Source organism: Mus caroli, chromosome 15 (assembly GCF_900094665.2).
Source record: "Mus caroli chromosome 15, CAROLI_EIJ_v1.1, whole genome shotgun sequence".
In the NCBI taxonomy this organism is placed as follows: Eukaryota; Metazoa; Chordata; class Mammalia; order Rodentia; family Muridae; genus Mus; species Mus caroli.
The window spans coordinates 38,034,632-38,052,506 of record NC_034584.1 but is presented as its reverse complement, the minus strand read 5'-3'; the positions used below and the strand labels follow the sequence as shown (position 1 = coordinate 38,052,506).

General features: G+C 39.0%; 1 protein-coding gene and 1 long non-coding RNA gene across 2 annotated transcripts in view; one reads left to right on the top strand and one right to left on the bottom strand.

Annotated features, from left to right (window-relative positions):
- The window catches only part of Emc2 (ER membrane protein complex subunit 2), a 42,907-nt gene extending 31,411 nt beyond the window's left edge, over positions 1–11,496 (bottom strand). The window contains exon 1 of the mRNA XM_021183371.2: positions 11,381–11,496. Coding sequence (XP_021039030.1) covers positions 11,381–11,420 — 40 coding nt within the window. The 5' untranslated portion in view covers positions 11,421–11,496. The remainder of the gene's footprint in view (positions 1–11,380) is intronic.
- A 215-nt stretch (positions 11,497–11,711) lies between these two features.
- Positions 11,712–17,875, top strand: part of LOC110310150 — a 39,982-nt gene continuing 33,818 nt past the window's right edge. Inside the window, exon 1 of the long non-coding RNA XR_002379813.1 lies at positions 11,712–11,780. This is a non-coding gene — a long non-coding RNA (uncharacterized LOC110310150). The remainder of the gene's footprint in view (positions 11,781–17,875) is intronic.

Here is a 17,875-nt window from a genome sequence, read left to right as displayed (position 1 = left end):
GCAAATGGTCTGAAGAAACAAGCTGGAGTAGCCATTCTAATATCAAATAAAATGGTCTTCCAACCCAAAGTTATCCAAAAAAAGAACACCCCCCCCCAAAAAAAAAAACAAGGAGGGGCACTTCATACACTTCATACTCATCAAAGATAAAATCTTCCAAGATGAACTCTCAATTCTGAATATCCATGCTCCAAATGCAAGGGCAGCCACATTCATTAAAGAAACTTTAGTAAAAGCTCAAAGCACACATTGCACCTCACACAATAATAGTGGGAGACTTCAACACCCAGCTCTCATCAATGGTCAGATCCTAGAAACAGAAACTAAACAGAGACACATGGAAACTAACAGAAGTTATGAAACAAATGGACTTAACAGACATCTACACAACATTTTATCCTAAAACAAAAGGATATACCTTCTTCTCAGTACCTCATGGTACCTTTTCCAAAATTGACCATATAATTGGTCACAAAACAGGCCTCAACAGATACAAAAATATTGAAATTATCCCATTCATCCTATCAGATCACGGTGGACTAAGGCTGATCTTCAATCACACAAATAATAGAAAGCCAACATTCATGTGGAAGCTGAACAACACTCTACTCAATGATACCTTGGTCAAGGAAGAAACTAAGAAAGTAAAGACTCTTTAGAGTTTAATGAAAATTAAGCCACAACATACCCAAACTTATGGAACACAATGAAAATGGTCCTAAGAGGAAAACTCATAGCTCTGAGTGCCTCCAAACAGAAACTAGAAAGAGCATACACTAGCAGCTTGACAGCACACCTTCAAGCTCTAGAACAAAAGGAAGCAAATTCACCCAAGAGGAATAGATGGCAGGAAATAATCAAACTCAGGGGTGAAATCAACCAAGTGGAAACAAAAAGAACTATTCAAAGAATCAACCTAACCAGGAGCTGGTTCTTTGAGAAAATCAACAAGATAGATAAACACTTAGCCAGACTAACTAGAGGGCACAGGGAGAGTATTCTAATTAACAAAATCAGAAATGAAAAGGGAGATATACGAACAGAACCTGAGGAAATCCAAAGCATCATCAGATCCTACTACAACAGGCTATACTCAACAAAACTGGAAAACCTGGATGATATGGACAAATTTCTAGACAGATACCAGATACCAAAATTAAATCAGGATCAGATTGATGATCTAAACAGTCCCATATCTCCTAAAGAAATAGAAGCAGTCATTAATAGTCTCCCAACCAAAAAAAAAAGTCCAGGACCAGATGGGTTCAGTACAGAATTCTATCAAACCTTCAAAGAAGACCTAATTCCAATACTCCTCAAATTAATCCACAAAATAGAAGCAGAAGGTACTCTGCCCAATTCATTCTATGAAGCCACAATTACTCTGATACCTAAACCACAGAAAGACCCAACAAAGANAGAGAACTTCAGACCAATTTCCCTTACGAATATCAATGCAAAAATATTCAGTAAAATTCTCACTAACCAAATCCAAGAACACATCAAAATGATCATCCATCTTGATAAAGTAGGCTTCATTCCAAGGATTCAGGGACAGATTAATATATAGAAATCCATCAACGTAATCCACTATATAAACAGACTCAAAGACAAAAATCACATGATCATCTCGTTAGATGCTGAGAAAGCATTTGACAAAATCCAACACCCCTTCATAATAAAAGTCTTAGAAAGATCAGGAATTCAAGGCCCATACCTAACATAATAAAAGCAATATACAGCAAACCAGTAGCCAGCATCAAACTAAATGGAGAGAAACGTGAAGCAACCCCACTAAAATCAGGGACTACACAAGGTTGCCCAATTTCTCCCTACCTATTAAGTATAGCACTGGAAGTCCTAGCCAGAGTAATTAGACAACAAAAGGAGATCAAGGGGATGCAAATTGGAAAGGAAGAAGTCAAAATATTACTATTTGCAGATGATATGATAGTATATATAAGTGACCCTAAAAATTCCATCAGAGAACTCCTAAACCTGATAAACAGCTTCAGTGAAGTAGCTGGATATAAAGTTAACTCAAACAAATCCGTGGCCTTTTTCTACACAATGATAAATAGGCTGAGAAAGAAATTAGGGAAACAACACCCTTCACCATAGTCACAAATAATATAAAATGCCTTGTGTAACTCTAACTAAAGAAGTGAGGGATCTGTATGATAGGAACTTCAAGTCTCTGAAGAAAAAAAATCGAAGATCTCAGAAGATGGAAACATCTCCCATGCATGGATGGGCAGGATTAATATAGTCAAAATGGCTATCTTGATGAAAACAATCTACAGATTCAATATTCCATCAAAATTCCAACTCAATTCTTCACCGAGTTAGAAAGGGCAATTTGCAAATTCATCTGGAATAACAAAAAACCCAGGATAGCAAAGGGCGCACACCTTTAATCCCAACACTTGGGAGGCGGAGGCAGGCGAATTTTTGAGTTCAAGGCCAGCCTGGTCTACAGAGTGAGTTACAGGACCCCCATGACTACACAGAGAAACTCTGTCTCGAAAACAAAAAACAAAAAACAAAAAACAAAAAACAACAAAAAAAAGAAAAACAAAAATACCTATTCTCAACAATAAAAGAACCTCTGGTGGAATCACCATGCCTGACCTCAAGCTGTAACTACAGAGCAATTGTTATGAAAATTGCATGGTACTGGTACAATGACAGACAGGTAGATCAATGGAATATAACTGAAGACACAGAAATGAACCCACACACCTATAGTCACTTGATCTCTGCAAGNTTTGCAGATGATATGATAGTATATATAAGTGACCCTAAAAATTCCATCAGAGAACTCCTAAACCTGATAAACAGCTTCAGTGAAGTAGCTGGATATAAAGTTAACTCAAACAAATCCGTGGCCTTTTTCTACACAATGATAAATAGGCTGAGAAAGAAATTAGGGAAACAACACCCTTCACCATAGTCACAAATAATATAAAATGCCTTGTGTAACTCTAACTAAAGAAGTGAGGGATCTGTATGATAGGAACTTCAAGTCTCTGAAGAAAAAAAATCGAAGATCTCAGAAGATGGAAACATCTCCCATGCATGGATGGGCAGGATTAATATAGTCAAAATGGCTATCTTGATGAAAACAATCTACAGATTCAATATTCCATCAAAATTCCAACTCAATTCTTCACCGAGTTAGAAAGGGCAATTTGCAAATTCATCTGGAATAACAAAAAACCCAGGATAGCAAAGGGCGCACACCTTTAATCCCAACACTTGGGAGGCGGAGGCAGGCGAATTTTTGAGTTCAAGGCCAGCCTGGTCTACAGAGTGAGTTACAGGACCCCCATGACTACACAGAGAAACTCTGTCTCGAAAACAAAAAACAAAAAACAAAAAACAAAAAACAACAAAAAAAAGAAAAACAAAAATACCTATTCTCAACAATAAAAGAACCTCTGGTGGAATCACCATGCCTGACCTCAAGCTGTAACTACAGAGCAATTGTTATGAAAATTGCATGGTACTGGTACAATGACAGACAGGTAGATCAATGGAATATAACTGAAGACACAGAAATGAACCCACACACCTATAGTCACTTGATCTCTGCAAGGGAGCTAAAACCATCCAGTGGATAAAAGACAGCATTTTCAACAAATGGTGCTGGCTCAACTGGCAGTTATCATGTAGAAGACTGTGAATTGATCCATTCTTATCTCCTTGTACTATGCTCAAGTCTAAGTGGATCAAGGAACTCCACATAAAACCAGAGACACTGAAACTTATAGAGGAGAAAGTGGGGAAATGCCTCGAAGATATGGGCACAGGGGAAAAATTTCTGAACAGAACAGCAATGGCTTGTGATATAAGATCGAGAATCAACAAATGGGACCTCATAAAACTGCAAAGGTTCTTCTATAAGGCAAAAGACACTGTCAATAAAACAAAAAGGCCACCAACAGATTGGGAAAGGATCTTTACCAATCCTCAATCAGACAGGGGACTAATATTCAATATATATAAAGAACTCAAGAAGAAGGATTCCAGAAAATCAAATAACCCTATTAAAAAATGGGGTACAGAGCTAAACAAAGAATTCTCACCTGAGGAATAACGAATGGCTGAGAAGCACCTGAAAAGATGATCAACATCCTTGATCATCAGGGAAATGCAAATCAAAACAACCCTGAGATTCCATCTCACACCAGTCAGAATGGCTAAGATCAAAAATTCAGGTAATAGCAGATGCTGGTGAGGTTGTGGAGAAAAAGGAACACTCCTCCATTGTTAGTGGGATTACAAGCTGGTAAAACCACTCTGGAAATCAGTATGGAGGTTCCTCAGAAAATTGAACATAGTATTACTGGAAGATCCAGCAATACCTCTCTTGGGCATATATCCAGAAGATGTTCCAACTTGTAATAAGGACACATGATCCACTATGTTCATAGCAGCCTTATTTATAATAGCCAGAAGCTGGAAAGAACCCTGATGTCCCTGAAAAGAGGAATGGATACAAAAAATGTGGTACATTTACACAATAGAGTACTACTCAGCAATTAAAAACAATGAATTTATGAAATTCTTAGGCAAATAGATGGATCTGGAGGATATCATCCTGAGTGAGGTAACCAGTCACAAAAGAACACACATGATATACAGTCACTGATAAGTAGGTATTAACCCAGAAACTTAGAATATCCAAGATACAACTTGCAAAACACATGAAACTCAAGAAGAAATACCAAAGTGTGGATACTTAGTTCCTTCTTAGAATGGGGAACAAAATACCCATGGAGAGAATTACAGAGACTAAGTTCAGAGCTGAGGCAGAAGAAAGGACCATCCAGAGACTGCCCCACTTGGGGACCCATCCCATAAACAACCACCAAACCCAGACTCTATTGCATATGCCAGCAAGATTTAGCTCACGGGACCCTGATATAGCTATCTCTTGAGAGGCTATGCCAGTGCCTGGCAAATACAGAAGTGGATGCTCACAGTCATCTATTGCATGGAACACAGGGCCCCTAATGAAGGAGCTAGAGAAAGTAACCAAGTAGCTAAAGGGGTTTACAACCCTCTAGGAGGATCAACAATATGAACTAACCAGTACACCCCAGAACTGTGTCTCTAGTTGCATATGTAGCAGAGGATGGCCTAGTTGGCCATCAATGGGAGGAGAGGACCTTGGTCTTGTGAAGATCATATGCCCCAGTACAGGGAAATGCCAAGGCCAGGAAGCAGGAGTGGGTGGGTTGGGAGGGCAGGGGGAGGGTATAGGGGACTTTCGAGATAGTACTTGAAATGTAAATGAAGAAAATATCTAATAAAAAAAAAAACTCTACTTTGGTTTAAATGCCTCATGGGTTGAAAATTTGATTCTGAATACAACCATATTGAACCTTTAAGGTATTATCAGATCCTTATGGCTTCTGTCCTACTGAATGGATCAATATCCTTATCACAGGAGTGAGCAGAGAGGAGTATTAGTTATCTCTTATGTGTTAATTATGACAAAAGAGAAGAGGGTTCCTGTTTTTGTTTTTTTTGTTTGTTTGTTTGTTTGGTTGGTTGGTTGGTTTGTTTTGTTTTGTTTTTGTTTTTGTTTTTAAGAAAAATGAATTCAGCCCCTTATGTCTAACCTGTGCACAGCCTTTGTTCTTCCCCCAGAGAACCAGAATGCCTTCCCCAGAACCACTGGCCAAAAATAGGTAGTAAATAAATAATAAAATAAAATAAAAATCCCAGTCTGGAGAACTAAGATCTGAAAATCTTAGTTCATAAGATTTTATACGGTTTATAATAATAAAAACCAAAACCAAAGTATTTTAAAAGCATGTTTAATCTGATTCCTTTTACACAATATTACAGGATAAATGTTTGTGATTTTTCAAGTTAATTAAAAACTAAACTAAAACTCCCAAGACCTTAAGTGGCAAACGGGCCATTGGAAGGCAGTCGATCAGTGCTCTCACAAGATGTAAAAGGCTCTGTCTTCTCTGCTTTATGCCATTAGTTGTCTATTCCTTGCTAGACACTGGATCTGCCAGGACCTGCCTCTCCACTTCCTATCCTCTGGAACCATATGGAGACAATGTATGATTTAAGACATCCACTGCAGTGTATTTGTCTATTGACCTGAATTAAGACAGACAGCTAAGGTACAATTAAGTATCTACCTTAGAACATACATCTTTCTTATTTTCATCTGCACACACAGATCAAGATTGGAAATGCAATACTCAAACATCTGCTCTTCAAATCTCAACATTGACATTTTCTACAATCACTTTGCATTTCAACATTCTCATCTACCAAGTGAAGATTAAAAAATAATAGTCATATAATTTGGCTACCGTATGAGCATTATTGTGTGTGCTGAAAACAGAAATTTTTGTTCGTTTGTATGCATGTTGCTACTTTGATGATTCTTCCTCAGTCAGCCTCTATTCAATAATAACCCCAAACACTATTAGTCTTGTTCTAACTACACTATCTCTGGCTTGTTCTTCACTTTGCATTTATAGCAGAAAATTTAAATTTGAGTCAAGAAACTACCACCTTATGGCCAAAATTTGTAGCCAATTGTTTTGCAAGCCAACTTTTATTAGAACCTACGTTTAGGGAGGTTGGTTTTCTGTGCTGTAATGTTACAGGAAGAGCCAATACAAGCCAAATAATACACAAAGCTGCTGACATTTAGAACATTTAGATAGAAATACTTGCTATCAGGTTCTTCTTTATTAAAAGAAAATATGCTGATGCGTGTCTCTAGGCACTAAGAAGCAGAATGACAAGGGATGTAGCTGGAGAACTAGTATTAAATCAACTTCCTCAACCTGAAAGTGGTGATTTGGGACTTATCACTGAACATTTCTACCACTTTGGTTATTAAATACACAGGGTTAGAAGCTTTAACAGGCTCTTATGAAACTTAAATACAGCAAAACCGAGAGCCCAGGTTTGGACAGTGCTGTGGTTTGGACTTTTCTTTTACTTCTAAGTCGATTTAAATTAATAGCCCTTGTGAATTCCTCATAAGCACTGCTACAGTCTTTCAGCCAAATTCATACATACGCTGCCCCCATTTATGTAGTCTGAGTTTAGGACTCCTACTATCGAGTAATTTATAGAAAGCATTCTAGTAAACATAAAGCAGTACGAAAGGTTAGGCTACCTTAAGTAAGCAAAATAAGGGAAAATCTCTGGCTAGAAATAAAAATTGGGGAGCATTCCTCCTTTGAGTATACTTCTTGTTAAAGCTGTTCCCCAAAGGCAGCATGCTCTTCAAATCCAAGCTCATTTTATTGTATACTTCAAAGGTAAGCTACTCATCACTCTCTGTATGCTATTAACTTCTGTCTTTGTACTAAGGGTAATAGCAATAGGAGAGGTTACCAAGGGGCTATCCTGTTCATTTTTCCCTAAGGACTAGGTCTCACTGTGCTAAGACACCTGAACCTCAAGAAATAAGGAAATAGCCTGCTTCCTACTCTTGTTTCTTTTGTACAAAACTCCTTTCTCCCTGTATTTCCTCCATTCCAATATAAATACTCAAAGACCATTTACAGATTCACTTATATGAATCAATATATACCTTCTAACAATTATTCATAGTCCCAAAATTTGGAACACCAAATCAGTGATAATGAAATTGCCATGGCTCTTAATGGATGGGGTGGGTACTAAATTTGAAGGCAACATGTAAGTTATTACAATGTATAGAAACTTCAGTAGAAGTGTTCTTCCAGCTATGTATGGCAGTGCACTAGTGAGATGCGAAGTCAATCTAATGTGTTCCAGCACTTGGCAGCAAATGGATGCAGAGAACCCATCAAAAGAACAGTGTGAAAAAAATGAAGTAAACATAGAAATCACTATTCAGAAACAAAAACAAGGGGCAGGGGGGAAAGACAATTCACCTGATACAGGGCTTACTGCAGAAGGATATAAAGACCTTAGTTCCAATCCCTAGAACCACTGCAAAAACCTGGACATGGAGACACTCTCCCTCAGTTATAAAAACACAGAGAAGTGGATCCTGGAGACCCACTGGCCAATCAGTCCAGCCAATGAGTGAGTTCAAGATATAGTGGGAAAAACTGTTTTGTAAAATTAGGTAGAAATCAATAGACAAACACCTGGCAGGAACTTATGACATCTACATACATACACACACATACATACAAAAAGAAAAAAAATCAAAATATTACAAAGAGGGAGTTATTTGTAATGGCAAATATACCAGATGTATAAAATATAAACATTTGAACTGGCACAAGGTGTTCCTAGCACCTCAAAGAAAAAGTAAGATACAGAAACCAAACTGTTGATACTTATACAGTGCAGTGCCTATACCCCAGTCTCAGAGAAAATTCCAAAAATGTGGCTGAAAAGTTGAGAGTCAGCAAACCATAATGTTAGCTATGAGACTATGTCTTCTAGATATGAGAGGGAAGCTGCATCCATGAACTGTCAAAATGGTGGCTTCTTAAGGTATGAAGTAAAAAGGGAGGAATACAAACAAAATTCTCTACAGTATCTTAAAAACTCATTTCACATCTATTATGCTAGGCTCTGCACAAGGCACCCTATCCAGCCATGCCTAAATATATATTCTCAAGAAACTTGACTAATTTCCTTACAAGTCTAAATTCTAAATATTCTACTTAACAAATGCTTTCAACTGGCTTATGAAATGAACATTTTATTTGTTTATATCATCTATTTGAGACTTAAAAGAGTGTTAAACTTACTAAAGTCTTTTATATGCATTCCTATTACAAAAATTACAGGGTCTCGGGAGATGCTCAATGGTTAAGAGCTCTTGTTGGGTAAGAGTCCTTGTTTTGCAAGCATAAGATCCTGAGTTGAATCCCTTGCAAAACATAAAGAGCCCTGCTTAGCTCTAACCCCAGCACTAGGAAAGAAGTCAGGGGAGGAGATATTGCTCACTGGTGTTTGCAGTCTTCTAGCCTGGCTTCAGGTTTAGTGATAAACCCCGCCTCAAATAAAGAGTATACAGCAAGATATATAACTCCCTCTCCTGGCATCTTTGTGCCTATGCACACCCACACTCTCATGTATGACATGTAACAAACACCACACAAAGAGACATATATATGCACACACACAGACACCCCACACATACACACTCTATAGTGTTCTTTGGATCCATTTATGATGCTAATGGAGGTCCTAAGGATACAGCTGACTCTGTCTGTCCACCATATCCAAACAAAGCTCCATCTGAGTGTCATCTCATCAACCATCCATATTCTCATCAAACAGGTTTTCAGGAAAATTAAGCCTTCATTTTACAATAAGGAAACTGTGTCCTAGTCACTGGGGTGCCCAGGTTCACATAAGATAGTGGCCAGAAAGCTAGAAAAAGCATGGACAACTTATTAGTGTTGGTTGTAAACACTCTGAATAATTCAGTCCATTAGTAAATTGTTTCTTCACTGTGCCAAGCACTAGTTACATAAAAATGAGCAAAGTAGGCCTAGTTTCTTTCATTCTAACAGAGAAAAAATTTTGAGGTAACAGAAGCAAGCAAGTGCTTCAATAGAAAGAAAGCACACAATCCAGGAGGTTTTGTTCCATTCAGTTGCTTGAGATTTTCATTTTCATGTTTTCTCCTCTTTACTTCTCTTGTAAATATGGTGGCAGGGGTGAGAAGATGCGTGCTTAAGGGTACAGCAACCTGTAACTTTTGAGCACGATTCTGAGAGACTAACATTTAAGAGTGAGGAGAGAGGCTATGAGGGGAGAACTCTGTTGATGGAAGGAATCACTTGTGCCAACGGTGAAGACAAGTGCATGCCAATTTAGGCAATCTAGGAAAGACAAGCTGAGCCAGCTCAGAGTTGGGACAGGCAGTGGCTCCAGCTAGATGCCATCGAGAGCCAGATCATTCAGCAGAGTGACATAATAATCCCAGCACTCAGGAGGCAGAGGCAGGTGGATTTCTGAGTTCGAGGCCAGCCTGGTCTACCGAGTGAGTTCCCAGGACAGCCAGGACTATACAGAGAAACTCTGTCTTGAAAAACAAAAATAAAAAACAAACAAAAAAACTATCAGCCAACAACAAAATCTTTTCTCTCAGGTTAGAAGCTTACTGACCACTTTAAAAATAATTTCTTCTTTCGTTGCTCAACAAATTGCACAGCAGTCACTATTCCAAATCTAGTTATATCGCTATACCTTAGAATGCCCACAGGACAGCATGAAGCTACACATAATCGTTTTGCTTGCCAATAGTAACATAATCTTTGTCTCTTGATTGTACACATTAACAGATTTTAAAAGCTATCCTTCACACACCTTAAAAATATCACTTTTCAACAATCTTAAGGTATTTATAACATGTTTAAAAGCAGTGAAAGGAACACCTACTAACCTATCTACTTTACAGTGGGAGGGTATGTGTTGACATGAACTTTTTAAAAATGAATTGACAGGTCTGTTGTTCCATTAAACTGTAAACTCTTTGAACATTTGTCTTATATGACATAAAGAACTAGGACTAGGATTTTATTCAATATAAAATCTTTACCTTCTAATACTATTTGAGATTTATTTGCATTCAAACAATTCATGTAAATTTCACTCTACATGTTAAAGATCCTACAAAAGTATTCAATGGGCAAATTAGCTACTGAAGTACACTGTACTGTGCCAACTGCTGGGGATCTGGACAGAAATCTCATGCTTTTAAAAACATTTATTTTCTTAAGCATGACTCCCACCAACGTTTTTTGAAAGAGATAACAGCTCATACAGAACTGATCCCAAGATTTAAATATTTTATTTAAAGATTCTCCACTCTTGGTCAATCAGACAGGATAAGACTATCACATGTGAACACATACCTCCAATTTAACCAGTTACAATCTCCTTCAGAAAATGAATTAGTTGGCAGAAAGTAAGTAAGAAGCTACATTGTATGTGCTTTAAATAGGACTGGCCAAGGAAGTTAAAATGGAGAGTTTCTAAACCCATGGAAAGTGCATGTTGAAGAAACAGATCCCACTGCACTTATTTCTTGGCTTCAACACATTGATCCCGCCTCCTCGCCTCCCAGAAACCACATGCTGTGTGACAGTCGCAGCCCCGCGTCCCTCCTGCCTCCTAAACAGAAGATAACAAAACCGGTGCGCAGGGAGGCAGGTGGATCGGTGTACGGGCCAGCAATCGCGACATGGTACGCCGCAGATTGTGGCCGGGCCCAGGAAAGAACCAGCCACAGTGTCCACTCGGTTCGGGCAGTTCAGAAAGAGCTGCCCGACGGAGGACACAACCGGGTACGAATCTCTCCGGGGATTCTGGGTAATTCTGAACCATTTCCCAGGGCTTTGGGTCTTCCTGCACCCTCCCCGCCCAAAATTACCTTCCCAAGTCACATCATAACGCTCAGTGACCTTCGCCATCTTCCTAGAACCCGGAGGCGGTGAGGAGAGAGGGCGGGGAGACGCAGCACTTCACCCGCGACCGGGAAGTGGCAAATGACGAGGCCAGTTTTTATTGGTCGATAGCGGGGAGTGGCCGGAATCTTCCTCTCATTTGTAAGCCACTCAAGGGGAGAGAGGGCGGAGCCAGAGAGGTCTGAGTGGCCAGACTAGTGGGAAGAAGCCGGAGAGGCGGGGCCGGAGGGCGGGGCCGGAGGGCGGGGCCGGAGGGCGGGGCCGGAGGGCGGGGCCGGAGGGCGGGGCGGGGCCAGCGGGGACCTGAGGGAGCTGCTGAGGAAGGAGTCTGTGACAGACAGCTGAGGCTGAGGTTCTTGGGCTGAGGTAACTTTCTACTTTTACTGCGAGTTTAGATAACTATCTACTTTTCCTGCGATTTTATCAAATGTAATATCTTTAGTGTCTGCCGCTCCAGGTTTTTTCATTTTCCTTTAGTAAGACTCATTCAATTCTTTCACAGTTCTCAATGATATCTCAGTCTTAATGAAGTATCATTGACAAAAGTATATATATATATTTAAGGTGTATAGGGTAACGATTTGAGATTATTACTACAATTAATTAACTTATCTATCTCCTCAAATAGTTACCATGTTGGAAGGTAAAGAACTCCTAATAGCTTTTACCAAAATAACAAATATACGATGTGATACTATTGTTGACTAAAATCTCCATATAAACAAAAAAGATTCTCCTCAGACTAAGCAGACTTAAAAAAACATTTCATTCAAAACAATATTAAATGCTTCAGTCAAATTCATACCAATGCTCTGATAAAACGGAGCAGTGTAAATATTATCCCATACTGTTTCTTTCTCTTTTTTGCTTTTCCTCCATCCTTCTCTATTTATCTATATCTATCTCTATGTCTACCTCTATCTCTCCTTTTCCCCTTTCTCTTTTCTTATACCCATTCCTCTTACTTTTCCATTTCTGAAAGCTCAAAGGCAGACCTACTTTAAACTTACGTCTTCATTTTAGTCTATCATTAACCAAATGGCCCACACATCCCCCCCCATTTTTGCTTTTACTCAATTATTTAAAATCCTATGTGGGCCAATCTCCTCTACTTCCAGTCTAACAGCCCAATACTTATTGCTAGTCACACTGCAGTTGTGACCCTTTTGCCTCCCTTCCACCCATACTATCAGTATACACAGTGGCATTGACTCACCACTTCAAGAACTAATATTTAAGAAGCATTCATTTTATACTCATTTTGTATTCTATTATTATCTACTGTTATGAAAAATGGGTTAGTTACTGAATAGTTGCAAATAGGCAATACTCAAACTCAACTCTCAGCAGCAGTCAAAAGATAGAGCCTGGTACCTAGAACACCAATCTAACATAGCACCACACAACAGCAGACCTCCAGTCTTAAGCAAAAATTTGACCCCCCAATAGTCATATCCCAGGAGATAAACCTAAGAAGCATGAAAATTTAAGACAACTTGATACCGCCAAAAATTACCAACCTCATTCAAATGGCCTCCAGCAAAAATGATTAACATAAAAGTTCATATACAGATTTTTAAAAATCATTTTAAATATGGCACAACAACTCACAATGGACTCAAGAATTATCACAGAGAATACAGACAGCAAAATGAAATAAGGAAGTTCATTTATGTTGTTGAAACAATTTAATAAGGAGATAAAATACTGGAAAAAATAAAACCAGAATGATAATGGAAGTAAAAAAAAAAAAATAGGTCGGACTCCAGAAAATCAAATAACCCCATTAAAAAATGGGGCTCAGAGTTAAACAAAGAATTCTCACCTGAGGAATACCGGATGGCTGAGAAGTACCTGAAAGAAATGTTCAGCATCCTTAATCATCAGGGAAAAGCAAATCAAAACAACCCTGAGATTCCACTTCACACCAGTAAGAATGGCTAAGATAAAAAAATCAGGTGACAGCAGATGCTGGCAAGAATGTGAAGAAAGAGGAACACTCCTCCATTGTTGGTGGGATTGCAAGCTTGTACAACCACACTGGAAATCAGTCTGGCGGTTCCTCAGAATATTGGACATAGTACTACTGGAGGATCCCGCAATACCTCTCCTGGGCATATAGCCAAAAGATGTTCCAACTGGTAAGAAGGACACATGCTCAACTATGTATATAGCAGCCTTATTTATAATAGCCAGAAGCTGGAAAGAACCCAGATATCCCTCAACAGAGGAATGGATACAGAAAATGTGGTACATTTATACAATGGAGTACTACTCAGCTATTAAAAATGAATTTATGAAATTCCTAGGCAAATGGATGGGCCTGGAGGGCATCATCCTGAGTGAGGTAACACAATCACAAAAGAACTCACATGATATGTACTCACTGATAAGTGGATATTAGCCCAGAATCTTAGAATACCCAAGATACAAGATACAATCTGCAAAACACATGAAACTCAAGAAGAACGACGACCAAAGTATGGTCACTTTGCCCCTTCTTATAATTAGGAACAAAACGCCCATGGAAGGAGTTACAGAGACAAAGTTTGGAGCTGAGACGAAAGGATGGACCATCTAGAGACTGCCATATCTGGGGATCCATCCCATAATCAGCCTCCAAACACTGACACTATTGCATACACTAGCAAGATTTTGCTGAAAGGACCCAGATATAGCTGTCTCTTGTGAGACTATGCCGGGGCCTAGCAAACACAGAAGTGGATGCTCACAGTCAGCTATTGGATGGATCACAGGGCCCCCAATGGAGGAGCTAGAGAAAGTACCCAAGGAGCTAAAGGGNTCTGNAACTCTATAGGTGGAACAACAATATGAACTAACCAGTACCCCCCAGAGCTCATGCCTCTAGTTGCATATGTATCAGAAGATGGCCTAGTTGGCCATCATTGGAAAGAGAGACCCATTGGTCTTGCAAACTTTATATGCCTCAGTACAGGGGAACGCCAGGGCCAAGAAGTGGGAGTGGGGGAGTAGGGGAGTGGGGGGTGGAGGAGGGTCTGGGGGACTTTTGGGATAGCATTTGAAATGTAAATGAAGAAAATACCTAATTAAAAATAAATTAGAAAAAAAGAAAAAAAGAAAAGGTGAACATGAAAATAAAAGAAGCAAAACACTACTAAGCATTCAAAAAAAAAAATAGGTCAAATAAAAAGTTAAGTGGACATCCTCACAGACTGAATGAATGGTATTGGAGATAAAATATCATGTATGAAGATGTGAAAACAAAAATGAAGTATGAGTCAGTCAAGGTCGATGATTTTTTGAATGTATGAACAGAAGATGTCAAAAACTATGACAATACCTACATATTCTAAATATCCAAGAATAAATTTTTCATGCAAATGCCATAAAAATTTTAATGACATCACGGAACATATTTTATCAAATATAGTGAAAGAAAGCCTATCCAGACACAAGACACATATAGAACAGCAAAGAAGCAGAACAAGAAGAGTAACTCTTCATTTATACTATATTTAAAACCCTAAATCTACAGAACAGAGAGAGTGTACTGAAAATGCAAAGATCCAAGTCACATAGAGAGGCGGGCCAGTCAGAAAAGCTGCTGACTCTTTCTTTTCAATCCATTAACTCAAGAAGGACTAATATCTCTCAAACTTTGAAAGATTATAACTGCACACCCTCTCTAATATACCCAGCAAATGTCTGCCATAATTCAAGGTGAAAGAAAAGCTATGATAAAAAGCAAGCTAAAGGAATTATTATTGACCACTAAAGTAGCCCAACAGAGAATATTGGAATAAATACTTCAGTCTGAAGAAAAAGATGAACACAATAAAGGTTTTAAATAAAGAAAAAAATAATGCTGCAAATGTTTCATCTCTCATTAAACAGAAGAATGAGAAATTCTCAAACACGAAAAGATTAATAAAATGACAGAGAACAACATATACCTTTCAATAAAAACTAAAAGGACATGCTCCACTATATTCATAGCAGCCTTATTCTCAATACCCAGAAACTATAAGCAAATCAGATGTCCCTCTGAAGAACGGATACAGAAAATGTGGTTCATTTATACAATATTGGATACTATTCAGTTATAAACAAAGACATAATGAATTTTGCAGGCAAATGGATGAAACTAGAAAATATCATCCTTTTGAGTGAGGTAACATAGACTCAAAAGGACATGCATGTCAGGAGTCTAACGTGGTTGTCCTCTGAGAGGCTCTACCATCTGATACAGATGCAGATACTCAGAGCCAAGCATTGTATGGATGTTAGAAAACTCTATGGAAGAATTAGGGGAGGGATTGAAGGGATTGAAGAGGATAGTAACCCCAAAGGAAAACTGTGAGGAATTGGAGGCTGGTCTCCAGTTGAGCTGAGGTCTGAACCCTGAGAGTGGTGATAATTCACCTACATGACATGGTAGGCATTCCCTCATGCTCATGGAACTCTGGCTCCTGCCTAAGTTACCGCCCCCTACAGCCCCCACAAGAGAAGCATCGTCAGTGGTCATGTAGGCAATGGCCCAAGCTTCTGACCTTCAGGCTAAACTCCTCCCCAGTAACCTAGCAACAGTGAAGACCATAAAAAGGGCTATTCATCCCCTGCTTGTTCTCTTACTTGTCCCTCTTACTTCTCACTCTCTTACTTCTTACCCTTCTCTCTCACCCCCTCTCTCCTCTCTCTTTGTCTTCTCTCCTCTCTCCTCTCTTTGTCTTCTCCTCTCGTCTCTTCCTCTTCCTCTCTTTCTCTCTAGCGCTCTCTCTCTCTCTCTCTCTCTCTCTCTCTCTCTCTCTCTCACTCTCTCTCTCTCCATTCCTTCTCTCTTTCCCCCTGCATTTCTATAATAAAGCTCTAAAACCACAGAATGTCTCTGCTCATCAAGGCCTACTGCACTTGGAGGATGAGACAGGCTTTCTCCTAATGAGCTGTTTCTAATCTCCCCTTAGAAGGCCTTCCTGCGCTCCATTCAGGATCCACTGCCCACACTCTCACAGGTGTTGGGAACCTCTTCCCTCATCCCTCTCTCCTATAACCGCTGGCTTTAGCAAGGTAGCTCCTGTAATCCCAGGTAGGGATGCCCCTTGGCCAACCCCTGAAGAGTGGAATAGAGGAATTCCTACCCAGGGATGAGTGGAAGGTGCCTGGCAGCCTCCCATGCCTGACAGACCAGAGACTAGGTGAAACTCTGGTGGGGTGTGGGCCTTTTCCCTTCCCCCTCATCCCTAGGGCCCCCTTTATTAGTTCTCTACAGAAAACCAAAACTGTCAACCTAACTGGACCCCTAAGAGTTCCCAGAAACTGAGCCACCAACCAAGAAGAATACATGGGCACATCCAAAGGCCCCAGCACATATGTAGCAGAGGGCTGCCTTGTATAGCCTCATTGAGAGAGGATGAACCTAATCCTTATATCAGATACTGAGAAAATTTCAAGAATCATGTGGATTTACATTAAATATATATTTTATCATATTGAAACATTTAAAAAAAAGTATAGGTAGATATTTATATTTTGTAGCAAAATTAAACCATTATGGAATGAATAACTTAAATACAGCTGAACAACCAATGAAATAGAATCAGTAATTAAAAGTTTCCCAACTTAAAATTCAGAACCCAATGGATTCGTAATACAATTACATTAGATCCTAAAAGAAGAAGTAACAGCAATACTCCTAAAATTATTCTGTAAAATAGAAAAGAACACTTCTAAATGCTTTATTCAAAATCAGTATTATCCTGATAGAAAAACCAGGTAAAAGTCCAGAGGAAAATAGAATTATAGACTAATCTTACTGGTGAACATAGACACAAAAATTCTCAACAAAGTCCTTGCAAACTCTATTCAAGTTTCAACTCTATCCAAATATAATTCAAGTTTGTGATGAAATTGGCTTCATTCCAGTGAAGCATACATACATACATACATACATACATACATACATACATACATTCATAAATCAATAAATATAATTCACTACATAATTGTGCTCAAGTACCAAAGTTATATGATAACTTCAATTGATTCAGAAATAGCCCTGTGACAACCTCAACATCCATTCATGATATTTGAACATAATAAACATCTGTGACAAATCAATATTCACTTTTATGTAAAATAAGGGGAGAGGGATATAACAGGAAGAACTAGAACACTTATAAAGAGACTTGGAGAGATGGTTTAAAGGTTAAGAGCATTGACCACTTGTCCAGAGTACCTGGATTCTATTCCAGCACACATGGCATCTCATAGTTCTCTGTGACTCCAGTTCCAGAGGATCAACGTCTTCTTTATCACTGCACATGAATGGCTCACAGACATATGTGCATACAGAAAATCCATACATATAAGATAAAAATAAAATCTTAGCACGCCTTTAATCCCAGCACTTGGGAGGCAGAGGCAGGCGGATTTCTGAGTTCGAGGCCAGCCTGGTCTACAAAGTGAGTTCCAGGACAGCCAGG